This window comes from Artemia sp. Qi Xiang Cuo, chromosome 16 (genome assembly GCF_049724085.1).
Source record: "Artemia sp. Qi Xiang Cuo chromosome 16, ASM4972408v1, whole genome shotgun sequence".
Lineage (NCBI taxonomy): Eukaryota > Metazoa > Arthropoda > Branchiopoda > Anostraca > Artemiidae > Artemia > Artemia sp. Qi Xiang Cuo.
The window spans coordinates 40,285,338-40,300,376 of record NC_142809.1 but is presented as its reverse complement, the minus strand read 5'-3'; the positions used below and the strand labels follow the sequence as shown (position 1 = coordinate 40,300,376).

The window sequence follows — 15,039 nt, the reverse complement described above, 5'->3', positions numbered from 1 at the left end:
GTGAGCGAGAGAGGGGGGTTAGTCACTCTTCAATCAATTTGAACTATTAAAAAAGGCACTAGCCATTTCAATTTCCAATTGAATGAGCGCTTTTAAAGGTTTTACGTTTTCAATAAAAACCTTATATGCCCCCTGGACATAGCCTACAATCTTTTCCCTGAGGGCTGTGAGGGAGGGAGGGTTTGTCATTCTTAAAAGACCTATGTTTCAATACGTTCAACCACGTTGAGTAAAATCGATATTTAAAATATGGATGGTATGTATTCTGGGATAAAAAAGTCATGAGAGGGGGGTTAACTACCCTCCAATCACAGTTAAATATTTAAACGGACACTATCGTATTCAGTTTCAAATCAAATAAGCCCTTTTTCAAGTTTCTACGACAAAGATTTCAATAAAACCTTATATGCCCCCAGGGCATAACTTATAACCCTTACCCTGAATACTGTGGGGGGAGTGTCCTACTCAAAGGTATAATTTCCTGAACTTTGAAATGCGTGGAACAAAATGGCTATCTCACAATCATTATTGGATGTGTTTGGGGAAATGGTTGGCGTGGAAGGGGTCTTAGTTGCTTTCCAATCACTTTCGACTACTAAAAAGAGCAGTAACCATTTCAATTTCCAATCGATTGAACCCTTTTGAAGTTTCTACGAAAACACGTTATACAAAAACCTTATGTGCACCCTGTGCATAATTTACAACCCTTGCCCTGAGGGCTGTGGGGGTGCTGTCATCCTCAAAGACTTAATTACCAAAACTTAAAACTACGTTGAATGAAATGGCTATCGCAAAGTTTTGATTAGATGTGTTTAGGGAAAAGGTGGGCGTGAGGGGGGGGTTAGTTACCCTCTAACCACTTCCAACTATTAAAAAGGTCACTAGCCCTTCGAAATTAAATTCCACTGACTCTTTTTGAAGTTTTTACGACAAAAACTTCATGAAAAACCGTATATGCCCCCAGGGACTAATTCACAACCCTTGCCCTAAGGGCTGTGGGGGATTGTCCTCAAAAACATAGTTTCGATCTGGAAATTAACTTCGTTTAACAAAATGGGTATCTCAAAATTTTGAATGATTGTGTTTCGGGAAATGGTGGGCGTTGACGGTGTGTTAGTTGCCTTCCAATTGCTTTCGACTATTAGAAAGGGCACAAGCCACTCTAATTTCCAATTGAATGAGCCCTTTTCAAAGTTTCTACGACAACTTCTTCGATACGAAGTGCCCTGCTTTAAAGGTTAAAATTAATAAATAATACATTGTGCCAAAATCGTTCTTATATGCCCCCAGGGCATAACTTAAAACCCTTGCCCTGAGGGTTGTGGGGGAGTGTCCTCCTCTTTACTTAGTCCTCGTTCTTTACTTAGGCAGCGCGATCGCGCTGCCTATGATTTATACAACAACTTTCTATATAAGCCTTTAATGCCCCCAGGGCATTACTTACAACCCTTGCACTGAGGGCTCTGTGCAAGACCTAATCATCCTAAAAGACCTAATTTCCACTTTCAACTATTAAAAAAGGCGCTAGCCCTTTCAATTTCCAATTCAATAAGCCCTTTTGAAGTTTCTACGATAACGCTTTCAATAAAAACTTTATGTGTCCCCAGGGCATAACTTAAAACCCTTGCCCTAAGGGCTGTGGAGGGAGGGGTTGTCATCCTTAAAGACCGAATTTCCAAAACTTTCAATTACGTGAATAAAATGGCTATCTAAAAATTTGGATTGGATGTCTATGGGGAAAAGGTGGGCGTGAGAGGGTTGTTAGTTGCCCTCAAATCACTTTCAAACGACTATTACAAAGGTTTCTAGCCCTTTCAATTTCAAATCGAATGAGCCCTTTTTCAAGTTTTTACGACAAAGATTTCAATAGAAACTTTATATACCCCCAGGGCATAACTCATAATCCTTGCCCTGAGGGTTGTGGGGGAGTGTCCTCCTCAAGAATTTATTTTCTATCTGGAAATCAACTACGCTGAACAAAATAGTTATCTCAAAATTTTGATTGGATATTTTTGAGGGATTGATGGGTGTAGGGGGCCCCCTAGTTTCCCTCAAATTACTTGCAACAATAAAAAATGGTACTAGTACTTTGAATTTCCAATCGAATTAGCTTTTTGGAATTTTCTACGACAACACCTTCTTTAAAAACCTTATATGTCCCCAGGGCGTAACTTAAAACCCTTGCCCTGAGGGTTGTGGGGGAGTGTCCTCCTCAAGAACATATTTTCTATCGGGAAATCAACTACGCTGAACAAAATGGCTATCTCAAAATTTTGATTGGATGTGTTTGGGGAATAGATGGGCGTAGGGGGGGGGGCTAGTTGCCCTCCAATCACTTTCGACTATTAAAAAGGGCACTAGCTCTTCGAATTTCCAATCGAATGATAATTTTTTGAAGTTTCTACGACAACGCCGTCTATAAAAAACTTTTTTGCCCCCAGGGCATAACTTAAAACCCTTGCCCTGAGGGTTGTGAGGGATTGGAGTCCTCAAAAATATATTTTCTGTCTGGAAATCAACTAAGCTGAACAAAATGGCTATCTCAAAGTTGTGATTGGATGTGTTTGGGGGAAGGATGGGCGTATGGGGGGGGTAGTTGCCCTCAGATCACTTTTGACTATTAAAGAGGGTACTAGTCCTTTGAATTTCAAATCAAATGAGCCTGTTTTGAAGTTTCTATGACAACGTCTTCTGTAAAAACCTTATATACGCCCAAGGCATAACTTACAACCCTTGACCTGAGGGCTGTGGGGGCGTGTCCTCCTCAAAAACCTATTTTCTATCTGGAAATCAACGATCCCGAACAAAATGGCTATCTCAAAATTTTTATTGGATGTGTTTGGGGGAATGATGGGCGAGGGGGATGGCTAGTTGCCCTCTAATCACTTTCGACTATTAAAAAGGGCACTAGCCACTCCAATTTCCAATCGAATGAGCCCTTTTGAAGTTTCTACGACAACTCCTTCGATACGAAGTGCCCGGGTATGGAGAAAAAAAACAAAACACATTGTGCCCACATCGTTCTTTACTTAGGCAGCGCTAGCGCGCTGCCTATGATATGTTAAATTTTTTTCCGATATCTTGTATAGCCCAGGAGCTATAGGCTAATATTTATTAATTTTCCCCGAAAATCTCAAAATTCAAAGGTTCATTTTCAACTAAACCACGTATCTCGGACCTTTCTATAATTTTTGTGTTTTTCATTCTTTTCCAGAATTTACCTTTTGTATTTAGGTTCACATTGCCGTAAAGTTCAAAGCTTAAACTGTTCGGTGAAGCCGTGTAGAGTTATTTGAAAAAGTATAGGCCCAAAAATATATACAAAAATACATTTTTCCAAAATGATGACGTGGAATATCTTTTATGCTAGAATTTAACACCCAATCTGTACATGAACTTTGTTTTTCAACCAAATATCAACTTTTTTTGTCTTAATTCAAAATGTATTTACAAAGCTGGCTGATTTTCAGTTTATCTGCTGATAAGAATGAGGCAGTGACAGTCTCCCTACAAATCCTAAGCCAAGAACCTGCCCTGGTCATCTTCAAAGATTGCCCTCTATTAAGCCAACCTTTCAATATAGTTGTGAAAGATTAAGTGATTGTGAGTGTTTGAAAACATTGTTTATGTCACGTGTGCAGTGGGCAACAGCCCGGAAGCACTATCAACAACAATTTTGTGAACTCTGTTGCTGATTAAACTTAAGGTTGGTAGTGTGATTGAGAAGCTGTACTGTTAGTGGTTAGGGCTAAGAATAGGAACTGAACGACGCCTAATGCCTGTCATATGCAATAAATAAAAGTTCAAATAGGGATAAAATCCTTTTAATAGACAGTGTTTTTTATAACAGTGATAGAAATTCACAAAGTGAGTGTTTTACTACTGATGACGGTCCCTGTATATGTGACCAAAATATCTGGTATTTTTGTGAATTTCTATCACTGTTATAAAAAACACTGTCTATTAAAAGGATTTTATCCCTATTTGAACTTTTATTTATCGTCATGGAAAGGCAGTGTGGTCTCCGAAATTATCTACTGTCATATGCAACTATGTAATGTCATTAACAGGTAGGCTAAATAACTTTCAGATTGCTGGAAATGAGTAATAGGCTACAAGATGAAAACTCAAGACGAGGTTGGAATTAAGAATGAGTTTTTAATCTCAAACTGTCTGATTAACATATTGTGACATTTCTATGCAGACTTGGCCTATACTGTAATTAGGCTAAGTTAGATCAGGGATTTTTTTTAGGGTATGTTAGTCTTGATGTTACTGAGACCACCTTAAGCCAATCTACTACAAATCTCGTATTTTGGATACCCTATACCAAATGCTGGGTATATCTAACATTTGGCATAGCCTACCCTAGCCTACAGTTAGGGATATTACTTGTCTTATGTACTACCATCAACATAATGTACTACTTCACCCCTGCAGTAGTACACCATGGGCTCTGTACCTCAGAACTTGAGTACTACACCCCCCCCCCCATCAGTACTACATTAAACATGGCTTAGGTCCTACTATGCTATACATGGAGTAGTACACTTGGTTAGACATAGGTCTCAAATTTGTAGGTACAGATCCTGTGGTGTACTACTACCGTGTTGAAGTAGTACAGTATGTTGATGGTTATACATAAAATATTAATATCCCTGACTGCTAGCCTATGCCTATGCCAAGCATGGCTTGAAAGTGAACTGGGACACTAAAGTAAGTCTCATGTGTTTAGCTTATTTAAACTGCAATGATTATTCTGCTCGATTGGTAAATATGAAGACTACTGGCATGGTCAGCAATAAAAATAAATCAGCTGTCAAATACGGCAACATGAGGGTTACACCAATAATATGACCTTCCCAGTCTCCCCCACGCTCTGCAATCAGGAACTGGAGAAGAATCAGCACAAGATTCATACTCCATCCACAACTTCGTTGTAAGGTTTTTGTCACGCGACTTGTTGAACTGGTTCATCAAAGGCTTCATAGATTCCAGGTGTTTGTCTAGGTTTTCAAAGGAGCCTCCGCAATTCATGAACGCAGACTATAAATCTGACAGCTCATCAAAAGTACTTGCTTCTTTGTCTGATCGGGGTATTATAAGTATACTACATACGTACTCTAGTATTTGAATGACATGAAGACCTTGCCACCTAGCTTGCATCATATCTTTGTCAAAGGACTATTGAACGTGAAGCGGAAAAATTGCTAGATGAATTGTTTCCTCGAATCATGCAATGGAATCCAAACTCACCTTGAATCAAAACAAAAGGGAGGAATAAAGGGAATCACACTGAACTCAATGGCAGTTGCCAAGTGGACTACCACCATACCATTCTGTGCTGAGGTTTCCTCTGCCTTTTATCGACTTGCTGGAATGGAAAGCATACGTGATTTTGATGGTGAAGGAAGCAAAAATGGAACCTTTGAGAAGCGCCGAGAAAACCTTGTCAGTAATGTGGTCTCTATTGTCGAAGACCATATTGATCCCTTTACATGTGATGAGGAATCATTTTTGAAAATTATCTCAAATCAAGTAGCTGATGAGGCAGTGGCAAAGATCCTCCTGAGTGCACATGCTAGTGGTTTAAAAGCATTGGAAGCATACTTCGATGGAAAACCCAACCCCTTTTCCAAGGTTAAAGTAAAGACTATGGATTGCGATACAAAACAGGCCAAACGTTCAACGACCAAAACCGGTAGCTGCGTTTATGCTGAGTTGAAAGCTGTTAAAAGGATTTTGGCTACTGTTGGCACTAGTCAAGGATCCACGCTTGAGATGCTAAGTAAGATCATGCCACATGAACTTTTTCCCTACGCCCCAGCAATATTTGCAGCATTAGCTAGTGAAGGTATTAAACTTCGATCGGGTACCAAGTCAAGTTTCCTCGAGTTCATTCGCACCTCTGCAAGTTTAGAAAGTTGGCCTAGCGAAGTTCCGATTAACACGGTCACGGGAACTGGTGTGGTAGTAGATTTCATGCCGTTAATCCGGTCGTAAGTGCCAGACAAAACCGAAACCGTTGAGGGATTTTCGATACGAATCCTAGCAAGGCTCTTAAATCGACTCCCAAAATCTACAACCGAGCTGTATATTGTAGCTGATTGGTATGACGGAGTGTTCGGCCTTGTAATTATTTCCGGGAATCTTCCTGTTCTAAAAGACAGTAGTGGATGTCATGAGTGGAGAGGAAATACAGTGACGAAGAGTTTTATCGTTATGAAGAGCATGGTGATAGAAAACTGGAATATTTTGCTTATGCAGTCAGAGAGTAATTCAAGACTTATCGAATGTATTTTGAATTGTGGAGCCATGTCTGTCTTTCTGAATTAAATTTACCATTTGCCTCTCTAGTGGATTCAGTGATAGAATGAAGGTGCTAAAACTGGTCCCATCCAAAATGACTATAGTTCCGAACCCGGACTACGAAGCGAACTTGTGCAGCACACATGAAGAAGCAGACACGCGTGTTGCTCTCCATGTTGCCGAATGCTACAGAAATGGATGTTCCCAAGCAATTGTTGAAGCAAATGACACAGACATTATTGTCATTTTATTACAGAACTATCGCGAAATATTCCTCTGCAGGTGTGACCTAGACTATGAACCCGAGCTCTACGTTCATTCAATGACAAAGTCTTTCTGATCCATTAAATTGTGAAAAGAACCTCGTGGGTTGTTTAAGAGTCAATAGGGCTGCTACATTGCATTAGTGGGTGTGATACGGTCAGTTTTTTCTTCTCGAAGGGCAAAAAAACATATGCTACACCTGCCGTTAAATCACAGCTCATTCAAGAAATTGTTGATCTTACACAGAAAGTTAGGAGTGATATCAAAAACATCATTATGTACGAGCCCGAAATCTTGTGTATCTTTACGAAATTGACTGTATCTGTATATAGCAAAAAACAGTTCGAATTTGATTCTCTCAATAACCTCCGAATTAATTTATTTCCCAGAAAAAGAACTTAAACAGCTTAGACCTAACAGATGGTTCTTTTACATCTCACATCAAGAGAGCTATACTTCAGTGGCACATTATTCTTCAGTCTTTGATTCCTAAGCTCTATATCATCAACCCACTTAAGTTTGTCTGGGCCCATCACGACATTTTTGGAGTCAGTCCAATGACTTCAGCACTGACCCCCTGGCCTCCATCTGTCAACAAGGCTTCAACCTTTTGTTACTGTAAAACTGTGTGTGGTAAAAAGTGCCCTTGTTTGAGGATAAAGCCATGCGACATTCTTTGCGCATGTGGTGCCGACAGCGACGATTCGGACGAGGATTAGCGGGATTTTTTTTGTATGTTTGAGAAAAACCGTTGGGAGGTGCGGGAATTGTATTTTGACAGGCTTTACCTGTAGCTTTACTTATAGTACTTAAAATAATAAACACTCTTTAATAATGTTACAGGTTTAAGCTTTCAGCTTCTGTCGAGCAGGGTTCTTCCGTGTCCGTTTACTACCTTGCAAAGCTTCGTAGGTTGATTATAATCTGGATATACAACTATATTTGTAAGAAAATCGGAGTTTATAGCAAATTAAATAGCAAATAGCAACTAAAGTTGAAACACGATGACCAAGTTAACACTATCGTTGGACTCGGCGTCAAAATTTGGCATAAAAACATATCCTGCAATACCTTTAGTGAAAAAAAATTTTTTTTTAGGCCTACAAATAGGTAATTAGCCTATAACTAACGAAGTTAAGATTGGGCTGCGAAGTAAAGTTCATATTCGGATTTGGCGTTAAATTCTGGCAGAAAAGATGTGTCACATCATCATTTTGGACAAATGTATTTTTGCATATATTTTTAGGCCTAAATTTTTTCAAAAAGTTCTAGAAGGCTTCACCGAACAGTTTAAGCTTTGAACTTTACGGCAATGTGAAGCTAAATACGAAAGGTAAATTCTGGAAAAGAATGAACAACAAAAAATTAATAGAAAGGTCCGAGATACGTGGTTTAGTTGAAAATGAACCTTTGAATTTTTAGATTTTCGGGGAAAATTAATAAATATTAGCCTCCTGGGCTATACAAGATATCGGAAAAAATTTAACATATTCTATGAGAAGACCATATTGGGACCAAATTGAGATGTTGCACCACTAAATCGGAGTGGTACAACCTTAGAAAAAAAATGAATAGTTTGTACACGTTTTATAGGCCAAAAATGGGTGTTTTTTTGGCTTTTACAAGGTCAAACTATGATCTACAGCTTTGTCACCACCCCTATTCAGATTCAATATGGTCGATTTAGTTGGAAACTTTTGTCAAACTGACAGTGTCTCTCTGACCACCTAGTTGTCATATTATAGTGGCCTGTCTCCCGGACTATTACTTACTTGCGAAAAGTCGTCCTAGCCAAGTAGATTGGTGCGCTGGATTTAGGAATCTCTGTCCGAGAGGGCGAGGGTTCGAATCCTAGTGTATCTAATGATTTGGTTTGGGAACGGGCGTCAGTGGCGTGACTCTGTAAGCTCAGCTAGAGTCGACCCAGCTCTAAATGGGTACCTGGAGAAATCTGGGGAAGATAAACAAAAAGGGTGTGCGAAAGCAATGGATGGTTGGCCCCCAACCCCCCATTGCACTTCCTGGCTGAAGGGCCAAGAAACGGAAATCAGTCCGCCGGTAGGGACTGTAAAGTCCAATGCCGTATTCTTTACCCTTTTTTTTCCTTACTTGCGTGTAGCAGAACTCAAGCATCTCAGCTCTTCCTGGGGTTCAGTAGCTTCGTCATTGTGGCAAGCCAAGAGCCTCGGTCGTTCGTGAGTGGCTCAATCAATTCGAACTACGACTTGCCATTCCGTTACATAAGCTTCTTGACATAAGAATGTAAAAATAATCCACTAATCGGAAACAGGTTTGTATTCATATGGATCTTAAGTAAACCAGTTTGACAGTCATATTTAGCCAAAATAAAACCCCTGTAATACGATCATATATCGACAATATTGATTAGGTAAGTACATAGCATATCAAGAATATATTGATATCGTATACAATCTACAATATATCGTACCAGTCTCAAAAAATCATTTTAGTTTGATTTTATTTTAAACTGAAACACTCTTAGCAAAATCTTGATGCAGCACAACTCACCCAAGACCAACATCCTGGCGAGCATTCTTCAATCCCACCAAGTATTCAGCATATTAAACAAAAATCTACATGTGTTCCATCTCCCAAGAGATCCAAGAATGTTTTGGTTAATTTCTCGCACTCTCATCCCACTGCAGTCTGAGATGTCTGACCTTCTTCTTGAGGCCAGTTCACAATTACATTTAACCAATTTTGAATTTAAATAGCGCTAATTTGAGCCAATCATAATTTGTCATACAATATCTAGTTCACATCAGCCAATCAAAAACTTCATTCAGAAAAAATCTAATTCGCTCAAACTAGCGCTAGTTAAATCTCGGTAGTAGTAGTCGTTGGTATTTAACATGAAAAGAAACGTTAGCGGTCCACGGTAAATGCATATCCCTTGCTTCCATTGATATTATATTATATATATATATTTTTTTTTTTTTTTTTTTTTTTTTTTTTTTTACGCAAAACGGCTCACGGAAAGTAGAAGCAGGAAAATCGGAAAAATGTTCACACAGAAACGGTCCATTGTAACCGTTGAAGCGCCAAAAAATATTACGCCGTTTTTGCATGAAAACCCAGTATCAAATACAAATGAAGGTAATGAATCTAAAAACATAAATTTAAAAGAGCTTCAAATCCATACAAAATAAAATACAGAATCATCTTTGACATCTATTTATTTTGAAATGAACCATAATTTAAATACACTACTGTGGAACTGACATCTCCATTATTTATAGGAAGACTTCCAGTCTCGGTCTACAAAAATTCCCAAAAGTTTAAACTCGATCCTCGTGACCTAACTAGGGGTACAATTTGTCCCTTTTTAATGAAACCTAGCGATAAGCTAAATCTCGGTACTAGTATAATCTCATTGTGAATGGGCCTTTGTACATTTGAAAAAAAAAAAAAAAAACACACACACATACCAGTCGTACATACTTAAGATGAAAAGAAATGTTAGCAGTCTATTGTGAACCCATATCAAAGAGCACTGAAGGTAAAGAATTTATTTATACAAAACAAGTCTGGATGATAAATACACATTTACAAGAGCTTCAAAACCCGTACTATATAAAATTCAAATCATCTTCTATATCTATATCTTTTGAAATGGAACCATAGCTGAAATATATTGTTGTGGAACTGACACCTAAATCCACGTTTATAGGAATACTCCCAGTCTCGGTTTACAATCTTGAAGGCAATATCTTCATAAGGGGGTCCAGCCGAAATTCTTAAGATGGAGAAATCTTTGTTGTCTGCACAAGGGGTCTGAAAAAAAGGTTAGATTTTCAATCTTTTACAGCTAAAGGATTTACCGCAATCCTTTACCACTTGAGCCTTTCGGGCGACGGGAATAAAAAAGACACAAATCCTGAATGTATGATCGTGTGTAAGGATTACAAAAATAAAATGCCCCTTCCTAAGCACACAATTCAAGTCTCCAAGCCATCACCCTTCCCCTCCCAAAAAAACTCTCTGAAAGTTTCAACTCGGTCCTTGAGACTTAATTACGTACACAATTCGTCACTTTTTAATGAAATCTAGTGACCATACAATCACCATTATGAATAATACTCGTTTGCCTTCAGGCATTAAAAAGACAAAAGTAACACTAAATCTCCTGTGGGAACCCGAAAACTTACGTAATTTGATTGTAAAAGGTTATGTCGACAAATATTCGCATCAAATACCCGTCGTGTAGCATCACATGATTGTTTTCAGATTATTCATTGGATAGGTGCTATGGCATCTTACCAATTACACAAAGCAAAAAACAAAATAGGGTTCAGAGCGTAAATGCACATACTAATGAATAAAAGAACTCAATTTGCCTAATACTTCTGAAATAAAAACAGCCAAAGATACAAAAGCTTTTGTTTGACTGAGTGTTTTGCGTTTGTTTCTTTTTTTTTTTCTCACCCTTTCTTTGTCCCTGCATTTCCACCATAGAGCTTCCAGGGGAGGGGGTGTAATGATGTATTTGTCTCCTACTGTTTAAATTCATTACTAATTAATGCTTGAATAAATCTATCCATTTCATTCACTTTGCACTTCGACACCAATGCCCTTGGGACTTTAACTAATAGTAAAAGCGTATACATGCAGTTATTTAAAAATTTTCTAAGGATATTATAGAGCTTAAATTATCATTAAACAAAAAAAAAAAAAACACTTTTTTTCAAATGAAAGTAAGGAGCAACATTGAAATTTAAAACAAACAGAAATCATTCGTATATGAGGGGGCTGCCTCCTTAACATCTCGCTGTTCACGCTAAAGTGTTTTAGTACTTTAAAAAATCTTCTTATTCTAATAACCTTTGTCTTTCATGAGTCGTTCTTAAAAAATTGAAAAAATCTGTCAAACTTTTGCGTAAACAGTGAGATGTTGAGGAAGGGAGCAAAACCTCTATTAAACGAAATAATTTCTGATTGTTTCCCCCAATGGGGAGCTGCTTTCGTGGAAAATTCTCTCATGGAGAATTGGTCCCACAGAAAATACCCCATGAACAATTTCTCCAGCGAAAAAGCCCCTCTCCTACGGAGAAACCCTCTAGACAATCCAAACCCACTGAAAATTTTCCTGGACCATTTTACTCGAACATCGTTATATGCAATATTGAGTCGGCAAACAGACAAATCAAAATCAAAAGATTAGATTTATACAAAATCAAATTTAGACAAATCAAAAGAATATCATATAGGAATTCTGTCAAATTCCCCTCCCCCCCCCCTTTAAAATCTCCCCTGGAAAATTCATCACCGGAAACCTCCATCCTCACGGAAAATTCTCGCTGTGGAAATCCATCCCCAGCGGTATGTCCTCCCTCAAAGAAAGTGTCTGAATACTTCCAAATAACAAATACTATACGTAAACAATGGGAAATTTCAAAACTTACAGCCCTTTCCCAACGAGCTGCGGGGCGGTCATGTTAGCTCCAAAGGCATATTTATTTGACCTTTCAACTACGCTGAACAAAATGACTACCTTAAAAATTTTGTTGGGCAACTTTGGGGGAAAAAGAGGCGTGAAAGCTACCCTCAAGTCTTTTTGGTCACTTAAAAGGCGCACTAGAAATTTACATTTCCGCTCGAATGAGCCTTCTCCTGACACTCTAGCACCATTGGTTCGATAAGATCATTCCTGGAGAAAACAAAAAATAAACAAGCATCCAAGATCTTTCTTCTGGCAAAAACTATAGAACCCACATTTTTGCAGATGCCTAGGGAGCTTGAAACCTCTACAGTATGGTTCTCATTTTACCTATCAAAATACAGATGGTGTATTCTCCTACTTAATCTTATATATTTCAAACACGATATTTATTATCTCTGCTCTGAGCAAGAAAAACTCAAAATATATCCCTAATGCGTTCATTGAATGATTTGAATGTAATGGTTATTAACAGAGTTTACTCACACTTGGGAAAATGTTTAATCTGATTCCGTCAAGAGACAGTTAAATCATGAATGCAGTAAAAGGTGAAAAGCAAACCCCAGCCCCAAAGGCTACCCAAAATTTTCAAAAAGTGTTTCTAATAAATTGTGAGGTGAAAGACAATTCTCAATTGACAATGACTCAGAAGCAGTAACTATTAGTCAGATGCAGTAGGGAAACAATTTGCCATTCTCAAAACGAATTTTTGCGAATTTCTAAATATAGCCTGAATTTCTTTAAATCTGGGGCAGTGTCAAGTCAAAATAAAAAGCGCGTCAATGAAATCGGTATCGTCATAAACCTGTTGGCTTGTGTCAACAAGTTTACAAGCCTTTTAACGAAGGACACTTATGTGCCCTAACAGTCTATGAGAATCGCAAATTGTCTAGGGGTTCAATTGTCTTTTGCGGAATTTTGTTTTTCCACACTTGTATTCTTTTGCGTTTTCCGCCTGATTAACATGCTTTTGCAAGTTGGTAGCTACCAAATTTTGTTTTGTTCCTGATTCGAAGGAGGTATTACTTCCCTGAAATACAAATTTTGGAAATGATAGACAACAGAGCTGTTCAATTCTGACACGATTTTGACTTCAACAAGGTATAACCTGAATCATTGATGATTATATGTTTAATTGTATTGATTAAATCGTTGATACGCATCGCAATTGCGAGTCACCCAATCACGCTTCGTTAGCTTACTGATCCCTACTTAAAAGAGGTATAATATGTCTTTACATACAGATTAGGGGACGATACGAGCTAGGAGGAGAATGGATGCCAGGCTCCAGGACACACAGAGGACTTTACAGTTGTATAGACCATCAGTCTTTGAATGACTTTGGTTCCAGCACGATGTCACACGTCCATCTCCCCACTATATGCATTAAGCCTGCCTTGGTTTCTGATGGACAATCGGTACCCTTGCTCTGGATAACTTTTTGTAATTTTCTGCTGGGGAGAATTTTCCATGGGGAGGGAAGTTTCTGGAACGGCGAGCTTTCCTTGGGGAATTTTACACTGTGGGAATATGCCAGATATCCTAAATGAGTTTCATTTTGTTAGTCTTACTTTCTCTTTGTCCACTCAATTTTACATGTGGAGATGTTAAGGGGAATTGTCCGGGGGAAATTTTTACCAGGTTGGAATTGTCTAGAGTATCTTTTCGTAGGAGGGGGATTTTTCACAGGAGAAATTCTCCATGGGGGAGTTTTACACTGGATAAATTCTCCAGAGGGAATTTTCTGCGGTAGCAACTTTCTACTAGGGGGCGGGGTATTTGCGGGTAAACTTTTCGACAGAGGGGAAGGTTTCCCGCAGGACCATAAAACAATCTTTTCAAATGAAGGTCTTCTTCAAATGAAAGTGCGCTAAGAAAAAAATTTCACCTGGAACCGTCAGCAAGAAATTTTTCGGGGGGAATTTTCAGCTAGAATGGAATTGTCTGAGAAGAATTTTCCAAGCGGGGGTGGGGGGTATTTTACGTGCGAGTAACTTTCCATGGAGAAATTGTCCGTGGGGAGAAGGAATCTTCCATGGAGAAGGAGCCAGATTTTCCGGCATTATTTAAAAACAATCAGAAATTAAACTGAAAAAACAGTTTTTTTCAAGTGAAAGTAATGAGCAACATAAAAACTTAAAACAAACAGAAATTATTACTAATATGAGGGGGGCTGCCCTCTCCTAAATACCTCGTTCTTTACGATTTGACCTTTTGTCCTGATTTTAAATTTGTCCGAGTTTCATTAAAATAATAAGCTTTTTTAAATGGTATAAAAAACTTTAGCGTAAAAAGTGAGCTATTGAGAAGAGGCCATCACCCCTTATATAAGTATGAATTTCTATTCGTTTTAAGTGTTGATGTTGCTCCTTACTTTCAGTTGCATTTTTTTTTATTTAATAACCGTCGGGCTCGATACTTAGAATATTTTATGCAGCAGTCACGAATATAGTCAAATGTAGGACGTAAGCAGGGACACGAACATAGAAGAGGGAAATATAATAAATTTTTTTAAGAGCCTTGAAGAGTAATTTTAAGAAAAAAAAACTTGTCGATCAGGTGGCATATGCGACTCTTGATGAACAACGATATTTAACCTTGCTGAGTATATGCATTATGGAGGAGTGGTATGGCTGGGTTACACGTATCCTCAAGATAGACAAATACCAAATACCTAAAATAATAGATGTCCAAAAAAGAACAGTGGATTTGAAAAGCTGGATCACGGATTCAGCTTTTCCACGGATCCAGTTCCAGCATTTTCCACGGATCACGGATCCAGCGTTCCGTGATCCAGCTGGATCACGAAACCAGCTTTATGGTCCAACCATCGTAAACTTTGAATCTTTGTACTATCTTGTAAAAAAAAAAAAAAAAAAAAAAAAAAAAAAAAAAAAAAAAAAAAAGATTAAGCTTGCCTGCCTTAATAACCTGTTGGTAGGGGTTACGGTTTTCGGGGGAGCTACTGTGGTTTTCTAATGTACAGTTCAAGCAGGGTGTTAGAGAAA

At 38.4% G+C, this 15,039-nt stretch overlaps 1 protein-coding gene across 1 annotated transcript in view; it reads right to left on the bottom strand.

Annotated features, from left to right (window-relative positions):
• Positions 1–10,088: 10,088 nt before the first annotated feature.
• Positions 10,089–15,039, bottom strand: part of cactin (cactin, spliceosome C complex subunit) — an 81,556-nt gene continuing 76,605 nt past the window's right edge. Inside the window, exon 10 of the mRNA XM_089102559.1 lies at positions 10,089–10,368. Coding sequence (XP_088958685.1) covers positions 10,180–10,368 — 189 coding nt within the window. The 3' untranslated portion in view covers positions 10,089–10,179. The remainder of the gene's footprint in view (positions 10,369–15,039) is intronic.